Below are 16,406 nucleotides of genomic sequence, written 5' to 3' on the forward strand. Positions count from 1 at the left end.
TGCTTACACTGATGGTGTCTTCTCTTACATGGATAAGCGTCAAAGGGATTGGCTAAGAAGTAGAGCTGATTCAAGAGAGATGACCCTGGCTCAAGAGGTTGAAAAAGGTGCAAATGAGGGACTGGCGACGCGAGGTGATCAAGGGGAAGTGTTGCCAGGTGAGGTGTCGTGGAGGTCAACCTTCGAAGTCACGCGGTAGCAGTAAAGGACAGTGATGAGAAGAGAAGCACAATAACAAAACGCAGTTGGAGGCTGACTTTATTCAAGTTGATTTTAATCGGTAACAAAAGGATTTTCAAACACAGCCTTGGAAATCGGAGTGCCTGAACTTGGTAGGCTCCAGGTATATAGCAAATAATTCCATCCTCGTCTCTCACGGCCATAGATCTGCCTAGAGCGCTCACATAGTGTTTTATTGCAGGTAGCTGATATTATCAAATACGCCTGATTAAATGGGGCATTATCGTGGCCTAGAGATATGGTGCCTGGAGTAGACTATGTAGCCGCCATACAGTTGAATAAGATCAAAAAAGATGTAGCACTTGAGTGTATACTAGGCTATAATTCTGTCAACTGGTCACTAGGCGGTCAAACCCTTCAAATGTTGAAACCCCTATTATGCCCAATTAGCAAGAGGGGTTTATATCGAGGCCATTCTTCAAGTTATTCAGAGATACATATTCAGGGTTCATAAAGTGGAGCATTTGAATCCGGGGAAGTAAAAGATTAAAGGATTGAAGGACAAGAAGGACAAGAAGGACAAGAACACAAAGAAGAAATGAACCTCGGGAATAAGGGGTCGCAAAGCTATCCTGATTTGGGAATAAGAGATTGCCGATCATTATTTGTTGGGACCGAGGTTGACTGTTCTGGACTATTGGAAAACATTGGAGTGTACTCCGTACCAATATTCAATATTGGATGTAGTTAATAGGAGTTCATAGGAGTTCACACTCCTAATATTCATGTTGATATAATGGTTCACAGATCACATGATTCTATACTCCATGAGCACTACAAAATATTGATGAATATTGCTAGAATTATGACTTTCCAAGATCTCATAAAGAATAAAATCAGCACAATGGACAAATGAACAGACCTCGGTTGCAATATTGTGAAATTATCAGTCATCTGGAGTACCTGTAGACTGTAACTGAGAATCACATCTCCCCGAACTCCCCGCATCATACGGTTCTCTAAACGAAGAAACGCCGGACATGCATATTGCATATTGCATATTGCCCGAGATATTAACCTTGAAAGTCATGCACAGACCATCTTGCATGGAGGATCGGGTCCCACTGTGATTCTGCTTATTTCTCCATTTTTGTTGATCTTCTTGTGCTTCATGGTTGATCTGCGCAGACCGAGGCATGTGAACCGGACTCTCTCTTTTTTATTAAACCATGCCGGGAACACTATTTCTTAATTTTCTTTTCTATCTTTTCATCTCTTTTGCATCTGTCTCATAATATAATCCATCATGAATGGCCGCGATAATGGTCACGCTAACGGCCACGCGAATGGGACAGACTCCAGCATTGATGTGGTGATTATCGGCGCGGGCATCTCCGGAATCAATGCCGCTTATCGTCTCCAAACCGAATGTCCCAATTACAGCTATACCATCCTCGAGGCCCGCGATGATTTGGGAGGCACATGGGATCTGTTCAGATACCCCGGTATTCGATCGGATTCGGATCTCTATACCTTTGGATTCCGCTTTAATCCCTGGACCCCTAAAAACCCGATTGCCGAGGGCCATATGATCAAAGGCTATATGCGCGAGACTGCCGAGAAGTTTGGAATTGACAAGCATATGCGCTTTCGCCATCGTCTCATCTCTGCAGACTGGTTCAGTACAGAAAACCTCTGGACACTCAATATCGAAAATGACAGCCATACCAAGATCGTCAAGGCGCGATTCATTCTCTTCGGCTCTGGCTATTACAACTACAAGGAACCCCTGGAGGCGAAAATTCCCGGTCTAGAAAACTTCCAGGGCCAAGTGATTCACCCCCAGTTTTGGCCAGAGGATCTAGACTACAAGAAGAAGAAGATCCTCATTATTGGCTCTGGCGCAACTGCTATCACATTGTTGCCAAATTTGGCTGCTCAGGCCGAACGGGTGACCATGATCCAGCGCAGCCCGACATACGTCTTTTCACTCCCAAATAACGGCAACACCTTGCTTCTCTGGTGGCTTGTACCATTTTCTTGGCTCCTACCCAAGACGTTATTCAAGAGTATCCAGCGCATGGCCTGGCTACTGGCTGCAAGATTCCTATTCCTTTTCTGTCGCAGTTTTCCCTCCCTATCAAGGTGGATCCTTAAGCTCCGAGCCAAAAGGCAGCTCCCATCCCATATCCCTCACGACCCACATTTTAAACCACGCTATGGTCCCTGGGAACAGCGTCTTTGTGTCTCACCAGATGGTGACTTTTATAAATCTCTGCGCAGTGGCAAGGCAGACGTGCGAACCGACACTATTAAGACCGTCACTAAGAAAGGCATCACCATTAATTCGGGTGAGACCCTCGATGCAGATATCATCATTACAGCCACAGGATTGAAACTTCAAATCGCCGGTGGAGCTGTCCTCTCAGTTGATGGAAAGAAGATCGATATTGGCTCGAAGTACATGTGGAACGGCATTATGATCCAGGACCTGCCTAATGCAGCCTTCTTCATTGGATACACCAATGCTTCATGGACTCTAGGTGCGGACGCAACAGCGCAATTTGTGACCCGTCTTCTCAATTCTTTTGAAAGTCGTAAACTTATCGCGGCTACTCCCCGAATGAACTCACAGTATGCCGGCGAGGTTCAAAATCGCCCCTTGTTGAATCTCTCTTCCACTTATATCAATGTTGCGGATCGCGTTCTCCCCATGGCTGCGGACCGAGGCCCCTGGCAGGCAAGAGATCACTACCGGAAGGATATTAAGTTTTCGCTTTATGGGAAGATTGATGATCAGATGGAATATGTACATGGGTCAGATCTGCATGTTCAGCCGAAGATTGCATGATCTGTTGTAATGACTTGACTTTGGGTTTGACCTAAAATCGGCGTTTTATTTGTTTCCAATGTTTGTTTATATGTAGCGATATCTCTTTTTTGTGAATAGTACTGTATATATCAATTGATGTGAATGAATGACTCACATGTCCATGATTTGTATCAAGTTTATTCAAAGTCTATTGACTATCTACGTTGACCTGGAAAGATGCACAATATCCAAGGCTTTGCAACATAGTATATTCGGCAAGTGGGCCTCTTTCGTCGCATTAAATACTGCTGGGCTTCACCTCCAACATTCCCAAGAGACGCTGCCAGGATCGACTAGCGCGCGCGGCATGCTCTCCCGGCACCGAAGGATTCTTATCTGCAAGAGTCCGCGAGAACATCTCCATACTAACCCATCCCGCATATCCCAACCCATTTAAGCAAGCATCCGCAACTTCTCGGATGGGAAGATAAGCACCCCGGTCCTCTTCAAATGGGAACAGACGCGCATTCCGCGACCAGGCCAGTAGGGGATGTAACCCAGACTTTGCAAGGAATGCCACCTGCGGGTCAACTCTCTCCCCGTCAGCAAGCTGAACCATCATGACGCGATCCGGATCAACCTCATTCACCAGACGAGCCAGGGATTTCTGCAGATCAATATCCGCACTCGCAGGACGTCGACCCGACAAACTCGTCGGATCAGCCCATACACGCGCCGCAATATTAAAGGTATCAAGACAGATCCCAAGATTCGGTCGATTCGCTTCTCGTACAATCTCCCAGCTCTGTTCCCATGTATTCACATATGTACCCCATGCAAGTGCCTCATAGGCTATCCGAACTGGAAGCGCGATATCCGCTGCTTCGGCTAGATCAGATACTAGACGGGCGCGATCTCCTGTGATCTGGGATTGATCTAGAAATGAAGATGGGATCAGGATGAAGAGTGAGTCTCCGAGAACTTTACACAATTCGACCCAGTGTCGGAGCTCATCAAGTCGCTTTGCGTGCTCTTCTGCATCTAGGAGTCCTTCGTAGTGTCGGAATGGTTGTAATGCGAGAATGCGTAGCCCGTTCTCGGCGCATAGATCGCGGATGACATGCGCGGCGTCAATCTCGTACTCCCGATCGGTGCGGCTTATGTTGGCACTGACGTTTCCATTGCTAGTTTCCTGAGCTTGGTAGCGAAGGGTCTGAGCGAGTTGGGCAAGGTCATCGTGGAAAAGCTCTAGTCCTTCTTGTCCGTTTTGTACGGCAGCTTCTATTTTGGTATGGATGGAGTGTAGATGTGCTGCGCCGAGACTAACAGTTGCGATGGCTGGTTTCCATCGTATTTCGGTTTCGGTGGGTGGAGTGGGAAGGGAATACATTTCGAGTTTGAGTTGCAACGTTGGAATCCTTCCTGCTTGGAAGTGACGTGAGATTCTGATATTTATCAATTTTCACTGATGCCGAGATTTATCAGAGTCTTGGTTTTGGATTCCTCCTCGTGAAACGGTGCTCTTTATATCCATCTTCCAAGATTTCTCTTGCGGATCCCGGGTAGTGCATTATGTATTCTGGGCTGATTCCGCTTGAACCGCCCGTCGAGTCATTTGTTTGTGTCGACCTGTAGGACTCAGGGGTGAATGCGTCGGTTTGTGGACACCGGATGCCGTCGCAGACCAGAATTCAATCTGATCCGCTGTATCACACGCTTTCCAAGGTTGAGGGGCTCCACTTGCTTTTTATAGTGATGGAAGTGACGATTGTTAGGAAAAGCAAAGAGATGAGATTGAGGGTGATGAAACTGTCACTCATAGCTTCTCAGATTATAGTTTCAAGGTTCGGATTAATACCACTTGACGATTGCTATGCTGAGTGTTCCTAGTAGCACCAAGTGTTTACCCTTGGCCGTGCTACATGGGCTATATAAGATTGATCAGTCATTGATTGATCATGTCTCACCTCTGTACGATGATGGAGATAAAGGAACGAGGTTCAAAAGCCGAGCTATTCTAGTTACATTGCACAGGCTCGAAGAGGCCACGGATTAATGAACATGGTAGGATTGAAGACATCTTGGTTGGCCCCAGGGAGAGAAGATGCAGTTCATATTTCAATTCTGAGGGAGCGACAATTGATGATATTTAGACGGGCTTCTCAATCGAATATAGAGGTCTGAGGTTAAACTCTGAATCGCGGGTTGTATTTCCGAACTCCTCCTCATCATAAAATTGGACGCGAATCTCTATATTTGAGGGAGAGTTTTCGAAGAATTCTCGCTGTGCGGCAGGTAAATGACACATCATGCTCTGATTAGGAAAGACAGGACTCTGAGATCAATTAGTCAAGACAACTCTAACTTATGTTTCAGAGATACATACCTGATACCCAAGCCCAAGCATGATACGATGAGAATCAGTTTCATTAGGCATACCGGCGTGCCAGAGTCTAATATCACGGATCATAATATCCCCAGCAGAGCATGTTTGCTGAATAGGAGGTCGAACCGATCTACGCGCGTCTTGTGCGTCTTGCGTAATTGCCGGCAGTGGCTCCCCGAGCTGATAATGAGCGGTCACCTGCTCGGGTTCTGTAGCGATGATCTGGTCTTTGTTGGAGGTATGTGCGTGAGATCCTAGCCAAAACTCTGTCGCTCCGTTTTTGATACTGGTTGAGCATAGAGGAATATTGGCAATGAAGTAGTAGGGATATAGAGGGTGTATGAAGGCGTTATCTTTGTGAACGCCTTGTCGCATGCCTCCTGTATTAGCGAGAGCTGTGTTGGCTGTAAGCCAGTTCCAAATCGGCTTTTGCCCGAGATAACTTTACACTTGGTCAGTAGGTCTTTTGAAACTTCTGTTCGTGATGCTTACGCGTTTGCTAATTGTAGAACAAATGGGTTGTAGTAGATGTCCTCATATAGAAGGTCTGGGCTAGTAACAGGGGGTCTCTGGAGGAAGTTGGCTGTTCACGTTAATCAGAATCATCGATAGTCGAGATCAAGCATGTTTCTCATCTGTATACTCACATCTGACTGCATGATTGTAGATTTGACCGGGATCATCTCTTTTCTTTTCGGCATCTGCACTCATCTGCCGATTCAAGGCTTCGATATGATCCAAATCGACAACACCTTTTAGCACCACCAATCCATCCTGGTGCATCGCTTCCAGGGCCCTTTGAAGAGATAAGTCTGAATATCTCTTCTTCTTCCTTTCCTCGCCCGAGAGATGCATTGCTCGAGCCTGAGTTTGGGTGTTTACGGTCATGGCGTCACGGTGGATTAGAAGTATAAGATTCAAATGTTCGGCTTCAGGAGAAATGATGTTTACTTTGAAGAGCTTGCAAATGGGAACTCTTGCTCACTATACACTTGATGTTCAGGAGACGGCTCATCCGAAGCGGGGGTATGAAACCGTAACTCCTTATCTGCGGGGAAACAGACTCAAAGTTTGTTGATAATCAAATAGAGAGTCAATTTCCTGATCATGAAAACGAATCCATAGGAAGCTTCAACTTGAAGATTGTTGCCCAGGTGACTCTGTGTTTCTCTGTGTCTTTTACTAATTGCACGTTTTGGATACACCCATTGGATGTTTAAACGCCCCTTTTTGTCTCATATCACCAACTATCAACCTTAACAAGTTAACCTTGGAAGCCTCAATCAAGTTGATGTTTCATCAGCTTACGCTATTATGTATTTATCGTATGACTAAAATAAGGCTTGAGTAGTTTAATCCATGTAGACCTCGATTTCCTGCATCATGATGACACGCGTCTATGCGCCTCCTGAAAGGCCTGAAAAACAAAGGAACATTCGAAGCAACTTCAACCTTCAAACTTACCTCACAATCATTCATATCCTTTCAATAGTGAACTCCTATCTCCTCAGGACATTACCTATGTAATATGGAGATTCAAACTTACCCAAACTTGAAGGATTTCACCACTGGCACCTGTGAAAGTTTTCCTTAGCCACTAGTACCCTCCATGTCAAATGGAAACCACTATTTCTTCGTTTCACAGTCTCTGCCCTGCATGTGTAAAAATGTTGATCTTCAAACGTTATTATAAATCAAACACTTGAGTGATGAGTCAGAATTTGGTCTAATGTGATTCATCACTTGATTTAAATAGTTGCAAAAATTTAATATGTGAGTTCATCCGACACAGACGCAAAGTCTATTTCATCTGTCTCTATACGTCTTCCGTGGGGCCCCGCTAGGTATGCGAGCATGATCATTGTAAATAATGCTTTAGCTGGATGTGTATTCTGCAGCCTTCTCCCCCTCGTCTCCATACTCTTGAAGTCAGCTGGGGTTGGAATCGGGACACTGTGAACGAGAACATTGTCGACTTCAAAATCACGCTCTGATGGCTCAAAGAAGGATCCGCCTATGTTATCGTCGCCCGTCCCGGATGTGAGCATTGGATCAGACGTCGGTAGACCTGTACTTCCAGATCTTTGTGGAGGGCCAGGAAGTGAGGGAGGGCTAGATGGAGGGTCAAATGTTTGAGCAGAGCGAGCCTGAGATGGAGAGGCCGCCCATCCGCCAAGTTCATCCATGGTTACCGGTGCAGGGCGTGAAGGAGTATCGTCACTCATATCACTGATATTCCTCCGAGTCCGTTTATTGCCTGCCTGAGGGCTATGCAGTAGATGTGATGGTAAGTCACGACTTCTGCCTTCACCAACCAGCGTTTCAGGCTCGGGAGTCCTGAAATTTGACGATATGCCTTGCTCTAACGACTGGAGTCGGTCTCTGGGGCGAAGCCCGCGCTCATAAGGTGCACGAGGCAACGCCTCTGGCTCTCGTAGAAATTGTGCAAGCACGAGCTCCTTATTTGTGAGGACGAATCCGAAGCGGGTGTTCAGCATACATGCATAGTGCTGTACTTGAGCAAGGTAGCCATTACGGCAGGAATCGGTTCCGTCGACAACCTTTGCAGAGCTTGAGCTTTCCTTCTGGCCCCCGACTTCCTGGCGGAGTAGTTTCGTGTCCCCGACAGCAATTATTTGACCATTTTCCTTCAGCTGCTGAAGCCGAGGGGAGCTGATATCGTCGAGTGAGTAGGTGCCTTCAATGACGATCCAATCTGGCAAGATAGTAGTCTCCTCACCACCAACTCGTTCAATATCGTGACTATCAAAGCAACCCGGTCCTACTACCACGGTAACACGTGGACGATTCGGTAGTATTGCATTTTGGAGCGCGATATTTACACGAGTAATCAACGTACTATGATATAAGTGTTCCAGTTGTCTTTCATTGAGTATGATTCGTTCGAGGTCGGGCAGCCAAGCTTGCCAGTTAGGTGTGATCTGCAGGCCAAGAATATTGCGCATCTGAGGACTTGAAATCATTCTACCAGATTTGGACTCGTCCCATGGTTTGATATTCCCCAGCACCTCGTACCGATCATCGTCGCTGGATTTTGCCCGATCTGCAACTTGATGGAAGAGCTCCTCGGCTTCTTGACCGTATCTTGATTGAAGGAAATCATCGAGTTTTGGCATATTTATAGTAATATATCTTATGTTTATGAGTAAAGACATGAAGAAAAAAAAAACCAAAAGCTTCGAGATAAGGTCAAAGAGAAAGATTCTCGGATTGCTCCTATTAATTTAGGCATCTCTGCACTTTTATTAGGCACCAACATCTCATCGTGGGGTCAACTATCGGCGCCTGAAGGCCCGATCTCCGATAAACAAACAGAGCAAACAGGACAAACAACTCCAAAGAAACAACCTTGGAAACTCTCCTTGGAACCTTCAACCACCATCCTTTACATATTCATCACATCCTTCCCTTCATCCAGAATGGAAAATTTGTCATTACAGGCAGATCAGCCATCATCCTACACAGCCAGGATGCCTCTAAAGTCACGTCCGCACCATGGTCCCAAAGATACGTCGAAGAGTCAACATAGTCACCATACAACAGCAACTGGCGCTATTACAAAGACTACAAACAAGACGAAGAAGAACTTTCTAAAAGCCAGCAGAATTGCAAGGTCGGGGAAAGATTGGAAGTGGTTACCCCGTGATGTTTGTTCTCACTCTCAACTCTCTAAGCCTAGCAACCCTTCTTAACATGGCCTCTAGTTTGCCCCTAGTGGTCTCACATCCTTCGAACACGAACATTCCGTGCTACTTAGAGTTTCTCAGATCAGTGGCTTAACGGTACAAACCCCAATAGTTGCCGAAGCAGACGCTCAGTCACATCGACTCGTACTTTGCTACCCCCGCGTTCAATGGAAACTACTATCACTGCGTGTCATGGTCTCTGCACTTGATCTTGAAACATTGCTACAACTGAAGGAGGAACTACGCTCCAACATAGAGCTGCTTTATGCCAACGGCATAGCATACTGCTTTAAGAAATCTTACCTTTTCCTCATCAAGTTGGTCTCCGGAGAATGGTTGATGTTTTTGGGTGATTGGACGACAGCTAGGCTATACACTGACCCAGATTCCAACGATAAGCTGCAGAAACTGAAAGTGGAACAGTTGAAGAAAATAGACAATCATTTTGAGGACTTGTGCGCGATTTTAACGAAAGAAAGGGGTCATCGGGATTGTCAAAACCCGATCTGGGAGCTTATAGCTCACCCTCATGATCTACATCCAAAGCTTGAATAATAAACAAGGGTGACCCTTTTTTCGTGTTTATTTTACGGCGTGAGGCAATTATACCCATATTTCCATACTGAGTCCACTGGTTGGACTATCAGTCGTCACGGTATCTGTAGGTGAATGGTTTATGTGTGTCAGGTACATACTTACAAGGTTACCTAGATGAGGCCTAGTGGGGTACCTAAAGTGGTAAACTAACCACTATATGGTTTGGATGAGAAAGAAAAATAGAAATATCCATACCTAGACTAACTGGAAATATGAACATGTCAACTGGCAATGGTACTGCGAACAGGCTATGGGCGCTAAACTGTCGGGTTTGAAAGAAAATCATTACCTCCCCCTCAAATCAAGACCATGGGCCAAGGGTTCCAACGAATCGGCTATCATGAATTGCACTGTTTGGGGTAGTGTTGGGGCCCTCGTCCAGATTGGGCAGTGCCTCAATAAGGATCTGATGTGTAGTAAGTTGAGCAGTCATCTTATGAGTCGGTGTGTATTTGATGAGTATCCAATGTTGCGACCTCGAAGCATTGAGAGGAGATGGTGGGGCAGTGAAGAATTAAAAGCAGATGAAATGTGGCTCAGAATAGAACTGAAGTCTTTGAAGTGATGAAGAAGTCGAAAGGTGAAGCTGTAGTGTTGGGAGAGGTAAAGTGCACTAGTACCTGGGGAAGGGAGAGAAGAAGGTGAGGCGTGCAGTGATATCTACAGGGAACGGGGACCTTTGGAGGTTCTAACAGCTTGAGGTAACTCAACCTTGGAAAGTACCTAGGTAACATCCAATACCTGAGTAGTAAAGGGGGTCTATATCACCTCACACCTCATCCTCTTCTCTTCTCTTCCTAGGTGCACTTCTCCATTCTTAACATATACCCTAGTACGGGGATCAAGCTGCCATGGATGAGCCAGCCCCTGAAAGCTATCAACCTTATAATTATTGACGCGAAATCCAGACAGGTAACCACCAAAATTGGGGATCCCCACCTCCTAGCGTGCATGGCATACGTTCATCGAGGCCGGAGGCTAAAGCCCGAGAGGGAAAGCATTGCGTATGGTTTTCTCATTGATTCTGTCGAAATGAGATTAACAAGAATAACAGGATTGCTCGGTGTGTACAGTTTACTCTAGATGATACCGCCACAGCAGCTTTCAACCAGAACGACTCGAGACGAATTACACTGCGCGGGGTCCTCCAAAGTAATTGCACCTTGATAATGAGCAAGTTTCCATTGGAGACGAAAATGGGTTACAGTCCCGTTTTGAGCAAGATTTTGGTCAGATCATGGGACGAGTGTTCGGCAGTGCCACTGGCAGCGATCATCAAACATATTGGCCCCGATGCAGAGAAAAAAGGATTCGCTTGATCTCAAACCTTGGAACAACCTGCTCCTGTTCACTCACAACATCGTCCAAGTTTCTCAACAGAAAAGAGTCAAAGCCAAACAGCTGCAAATTCAGGTACAGAGGGGCTGGATTTATGGGGCATTTGAGGATGAGGGAAAGGAATGGAACTTTAATTGAAGACCGGACTATGGCTTTTGGTATGGCCCGCGCGACGAAGTTGCCGTGAACCTCATTGTCGAGGCAAAACGAGTGGACTATGCAGCAACTGGTCTTTCACAAGCATTATATAGTATTCCAGGGTCCTCGGCTTTGTGGTTTACTATATGTTACGACGAGTATCCAACTTTCATCCCCCCCTGCATTCACCTGCGTCCTCTAGACATACACACATGCACACATGCAGAGTGGATCACAGGAATCGTCGTTCAGTACCATCCCAGGCTCTGATGATATGATGGATTTGGACGAATCAGCCAACTCCTGATGTCTTCTCCCGCAGCCCTGACCAAATTGATCGATGATGACTCAAAGTCTATCTTCTGCGAGTTACTTATTCAAGTTCTGATGTCGACATATATTATTATTTACTCTTGTGAAATTCATGCCAGTGCTGAGCACTGGCAGTTGAGAGTATTCAAAGGGTTTCCTTAGCCCCACTACCTACCAATAGGTATAATTATAGATTCAATCTTCACGGGTCACGGTTTCAAATATTATATCTCCAGGGCTCTCGTCGAGATGTACAGCTATATCACTGGCCGTATGGATTAAGTTCCACGGGTCGCAACCCTTGAATGCACTAGGAGCGTCACGGTACTACTAGTACTACATAAAGTTGAGCCTTCGAATACCGTGGAACTTATTACATGACTATGCATTGCGACGGATGGCATGCGGTCAGTGTTCTTCATTCAAATTTTGGACTTCGGAGTCCATAACTTGAAGCGGGCTACCCGTTCACATGAGCGGACTTCAAGTCATGATGTTACATAAATATGTATACAAGTCAAGGGAACGCAGAAACGTCCACATGTTCAAGTTGCCTCATGGTGCAAATGGTAAGGTGATATTCTCAAACTTGAAGTATTCAATGTTTGAACCTTGGTGCTGGGATTGAAGTCAGAATATTTGAAGATGCACATGTGGTGTGTGTGCTAACTTAAAGAACCACTGGTCCACTAGACGTATTCCAATTGTTTACAGGACTCAAGGTTCAAGCTTTCAAATGTTAATATTTCAGATTGATAGGATGGTAATGATTTTTCTACCTTCAATGTTTGAGAGCTGAGTTTGAAGTTGATCTGATATCAAGAATGATTTACTGTGGAATTCAAGGTCCACTCAAGTGTTTGAGAATTATCTGTAAGATGGCTCAATGATATAAATGATTGATTTTTCAGATGTTCGATATCAAAAAGATCATCCGACCAAAAAGATAAATTTAAGTTGGAATGAAATGTTTATCTGATTAGTATGTGATTTCGATGATATTCAATGTTTATTGTTGTATCGTGGGTAAGATTTGGTCCGTGGGGGACGCGCGTGCAAGCATCTGAGACATGATGTGCCAGTGGCATCGCAGAAACAACTTGAATTTCGCCTCTAAATTTTCATAAATGAATACCTATCAGACAAGTCTCCTTGATCACAATCACTGGTCACTTTTTTCATGTCAAGTCATGGGAAGTTCCAAGCACTTGAGGTTGTAACTTATTGATGCAGGTTGGAGCAAGCTCCACATCCCTTGGCACTAACGTTGGTGCCTCACGAGTCACAAGAGTCCAGAACATTTGAACAGCTATGACGGATTTCTCCAGTTTAACCCGTGGACTCATCCAATCTCTTTATCATCACTTGAATATAATTTCTGTCATCACCACCTTCAATTATTTCCTTAATTTTTCCGCGTGCTCTAGCCACTTCAAGGCTTGTCGACATCCAAGTGACGTTGTTTACACCCGTGGACGCCCGCGACACATTCCTAGCAGTGGGGATTGTGACCTCGCAGCAACCCCAGGTGCCGTTGTTGTCATTTAAAAACGCCCTACATTCCTGAGAAGCACGTTACGCACGCAAATCCCCGTGTGAAAGCTAGTTTCTTCCTCAAAATCCTTGTACGCTTGACTGAGTTCCATGAAGATCTGCAAAGCCGGAATTCTTCCTGCAGACCACTCACAACAATCCCCTAGGTCAAGCCCCGGAATTCCATGGGATTTATAGGACATGTAAGTAGCTGAGCCTCCATGTTTCGGATTCTTTCTCCCCTCGTTTATGTCCTCGACTTGCTCCTCGACCTTGAGCAGACGCCACCAACTGCCAACTGGAATTGGCATCCCAGAGAACGAATTTGGATTACAAACCAGAGTAGCCAATACACTCTTACCTATTTTCAATCGTTCTATTGGGTGTTGGGTCGAAAATATGGCATTCAATTCAGCATGGAAGGCTACAGCCTTGCTAACCTGGTTACTTGCGACAGATACTGTAAATTGTTTGCCAAATCCAGTCATTGGGAGTGTGGCAGAGAAGGTTCTTCAACAAACAGCTACAAGACCCACGGTAGCGTTTGAAACCCAGTATCCTCCAAATAATTCAGAGGATAGAATACTCATCCCTGAAGCATCGCCAGTAAGACTTTACCTGAGAAACTCCTCGTCTTTAATAAAAAAAACCAAAAGAAGATGCATGTATTGACAATGCGAATATTAGGTGTATCGTGTTGCATTGGAGAACGAGGGTCATCCATCGCAGTTTCCCTTTCCAGGACCTGACCTAGGTCGTTTCCTTAAAGGTGTAAATGGTTTGTTGGATGAAGCCGAACCCACTCAACATCCTCAACATCCTCATCACACTCAACATCCTCAATTGGTTTCAACTGCCCAGAGTGTACCTTCAGTAACAGAATCTATCCCAACAGAAGCACCGCAAACTGCGCCTGTATCTAACGGAGGTGTGTTATGATTCGAGGGATCATATGGTCGTGTGAGGAATGCATACTAACAGTTCACAGACCAAGCCCCAACTGGCGCTTCAGCTATGAACAACCAAGATATTTTCCTGCCAGTGGCGACGGAGGCTCCTCCAGCCAACATCAAGCGTCGTCATGATCATCCGGTGATGAACAAGAATGTAAGAATGATAGCCATGTGAACAAGAAGAGAGGATTGTACTAATTATTCTGAATAGGCCAACTCATCTGCCCCCATCGAAACAAACAAATTCTATGCAGGGTTGTTCTTGGGATCGCAGACCAATGCTAGCTTTACTCAGCCATACTCTTTGGCATGGTCCAGAGGAGGCGGAACTCTGAAGAGTTGGGGTGTGTCAGTTTCTCATGTTGAGACCAACGTACTGGCCTTTGGTCCCAAGAACAAGAAGATCCCCGGTGATCCTATTGAGTATTACATCAACCCGGTCGGACTTCAGCATGTCATTCTCTCCGCAGCCGAGCTGGATGAATCTAGTGTTCTGACTGTTGAAGAACCCAAGGCCTTTTCTGCGCATGCTGTTCTGAAGCGGTCAGCCGGGTCAGAACAGTCAATCACCTTCCCAATTGTCCAAGGTATGGGCTACTTGACTGGTGTATACAATGACCTGCAGCCATTGATTGAGAGTGGTGTGTTCATCCGCAAAGTCGTCAGCGCCGGTTCCCCCAAGCCGGGTATCTTCAAGTATCAAGTTTTGCTGGAAGACGACACTCAGTGGGTTTTGTATGCCACTCCGACCGATGGTCAGGATCCTAAGCTCAAGCTAGCCTCCAACTCTAGCCTTCGTGGTCAAGCTGGGTTTTCAGGTACCATCCAGGTTGCTAAGAACCCTGCCGGCAAGTCCGGCGAGAAGTTCTATGATAACTCTGCTGGAGTTTACCCTGTTGCAGGCCATGTCACTGGCTCTGTCACGGGAGACGTTGGTACATACAATCTTTCCTGGACCAAGGCTGGCAAGCAGGCTCAAGATAGTCCCCTCATCATGTTTGCACTGCCACATCACGTTCAGTCCTTCGATCGCACCACGGTCGGCCGAGTGACCGATATTCACTTGCGGACCACCACGAAGGGCAATGCAACTGCAGTCATTGGTGAGACCTGGACTATGACCGAGGCCAACCTACCAATTGATATGGGATTCGCCCCCTGGTCTCCTGTCCATGGAAGTGTCAATGCGCTTTCCACGACCGCTCAGCGTGCGATCCTCAAAGTAGCACCCACAGAGCTCACCCAAGATATTGATGCCCAAAGTGACCTAAACAGCATGTACTACAGCGGGAAAGCTTTGAGCAAGTTTGCCACGCTTATCTATACTGTCACGCAGCTTGGGAACAACGTCGACATCGCCACTGAAGCGTTCCAGAACTTGACTAGAAGCTTTGATCGCTTTGTACAGAACGAGCAACAATTCCCACTCACATATGACACCGTTTGGAAGGGTGCAGTATCTACTGCTGGGTACGCTGGCGACCTGAATGCCGACTTTGGAAACACTGCCTACAACGATCACCATTTCCACTACGGATACTTCATTCAAGCTGCCGCAATTATTGGAGCCCTTGATCCCAGCTGGCTGGCCAAGAACAAGGACTGGGTCAATATGCTGGTGCGTGATGCTGGTAACTCGGTGGAGGATGACCAGTACTTCCCATTCTCGCGTGGCTTTGACTGGTTCAATGGCCATTCCTGGGCGAAGGGTTTGTTTGAGTCTTTTGATGGCAAAGATCAGGAATCTACATCTGAGGATACCATGTTTGCATATGCTGTGAAGATGTGGGGTCGTACGACTGGCGATGCTAGCATGGAGGCTCGTGGCAACATGATGCTGGGCATTCTACGTCGCTCTCTTGATAATTACTTCCTAATGCAAGATAACAACACCAACCAGCCGGCTGAGTTTATTGCAAACAGAGTGACTGGAATTGTGAGTTTTCCCGTATCCACCTCTGGGCTGCACAGAGTACTAACTTTCTTACAGCTTTTCGAAAACAAGGTCGACCACACTACCTATTTTGGTAACAGCCTTGAATTCATCCAAGGGTAAGTAGTAATTCTTTATACCCATTTCTGAGTGTATGGTTAACATGAAGTCTCAGAATTCACATGTTGCCTCTTCTTCCCAACTCTGGCTACACTCGTCAACCTAGCTTTGTGGCACAAGAATGGTCGTCCATGTTCGCCGCTAATGCTTCTACCCCTGCTTCAAAGGTGGAAGGGGGCTGGAAAGGTGTTCTCTATGCAAATCTTGCTCTGATTGATCCCCAGGCTGCATGGGAATTCTTCACGCAGGATGATTTTGATTACAGCTGGATTGATGGAGGTGCATCTCGAACTTGGTACCTCGCTTTTGCCGCAGGTCAGTCTCTTCCCCATCAAGCTGAAAGGCCATTTTACTAATATTATGCAGGTCTCGGCGGCGGGTCTTGAAGCTTCAGAAC

The 16,406-nt window shown here is 46.1% G+C and overlaps 5 protein-coding genes across 5 annotated transcripts; 2 read left to right on the forward strand and 3 right to left on the reverse strand.

The window, feature by feature from the left end:
* Positions 1-1,486: 1,486 nt before the first annotated feature.
* On the forward strand, positions 1,487-3,031 carry N7483_006237 (flavin-containing monooxygenase; the record flags this gene model as incomplete). The annotated part of the gene is made up of 1 exon (XM_057089674.1): positions 1,487-3,031. The coding sequence occupies one exon, from the start codon at positions 1,487-1,489 to the stop codon at positions 3,029-3,031; it is 1,545 nt and encodes a 514-aa protein (XP_056949503.1).
* Positions 3,032-3,290: 259 nt separating this feature from the next.
* Positions 3,291-4,382, reverse strand: N7483_006238 (sugar phosphate isomerase/epimerase family protein; the record flags this gene model as incomplete). The annotated part of the gene is made up of 1 exon (XM_057089675.1): positions 3,291-4,382. The coding sequence occupies one exon, from the start codon at positions 4,380-4,382 to the stop codon at positions 3,291-3,293; it is 1,092 nt and encodes a 363-aa protein (XP_056949504.1).
* Positions 4,383-5,141: 759 nt separating this feature from the next.
* Positions 5,142-6,233, reverse strand: N7483_006239 (phytanoyl-CoA dioxygenase family protein; the record flags this gene model as incomplete). Its single annotated transcript, XM_057089676.1, has 4 exons — positions 5,142-5,327; positions 5,379-5,820; positions 5,871-5,961; positions 6,026-6,233. The coding sequence occupies 4 exons, from the start codon at positions 6,231-6,233 to the stop codon at positions 5,142-5,144; spliced, it is 927 nt and encodes a 308-aa protein (XP_056949505.1).
* A 911-nt stretch (positions 6,234-7,144) lies between these two features.
* Positions 7,145-8,515, reverse strand: N7483_006240 (uncharacterized protein; the record flags this gene model as incomplete). The annotated part of the gene is made up of 1 exon (XM_057089677.1): positions 7,145-8,515. The coding sequence occupies one exon, from the start codon at positions 8,513-8,515 to the stop codon at positions 7,145-7,147; it is 1,371 nt and encodes a 456-aa protein (XP_056949506.1).
* Positions 8,516-13,402: 4,887 nt separating this feature from the next.
* N7483_006241 (glucan endo-1,3-beta-D-glucosidase) lies at positions 13,403-16,365 on the forward strand (the record flags this gene model as incomplete). The annotated part of the gene is made up of 6 exons (XM_057089678.1): positions 13,403-13,609; positions 13,691-13,918; positions 13,985-14,110; positions 14,168-15,892; positions 15,947-16,008; positions 16,065-16,365. 6 exons carry the CDS (start codon positions 13,403-13,405, stop codon positions 16,363-16,365), a joined length of 2,649 nt encoding a protein of 882 aa, XP_056949507.1.
* Positions 16,366-16,406: the final 41 nt, after the last annotated feature.

This window comes from Penicillium malachiteum (genome assembly GCF_028827825.1).
Source record: "Penicillium malachiteum strain IBT 17515 chromosome Unknown utg000002l:1.0-8849297.0:1.0-8852440.0, whole genome shotgun sequence".
Taxonomy (NCBI): Eukaryota; Fungi; Ascomycota; class Eurotiomycetes; order Eurotiales; family Aspergillaceae; genus Penicillium; species Penicillium malachiteum.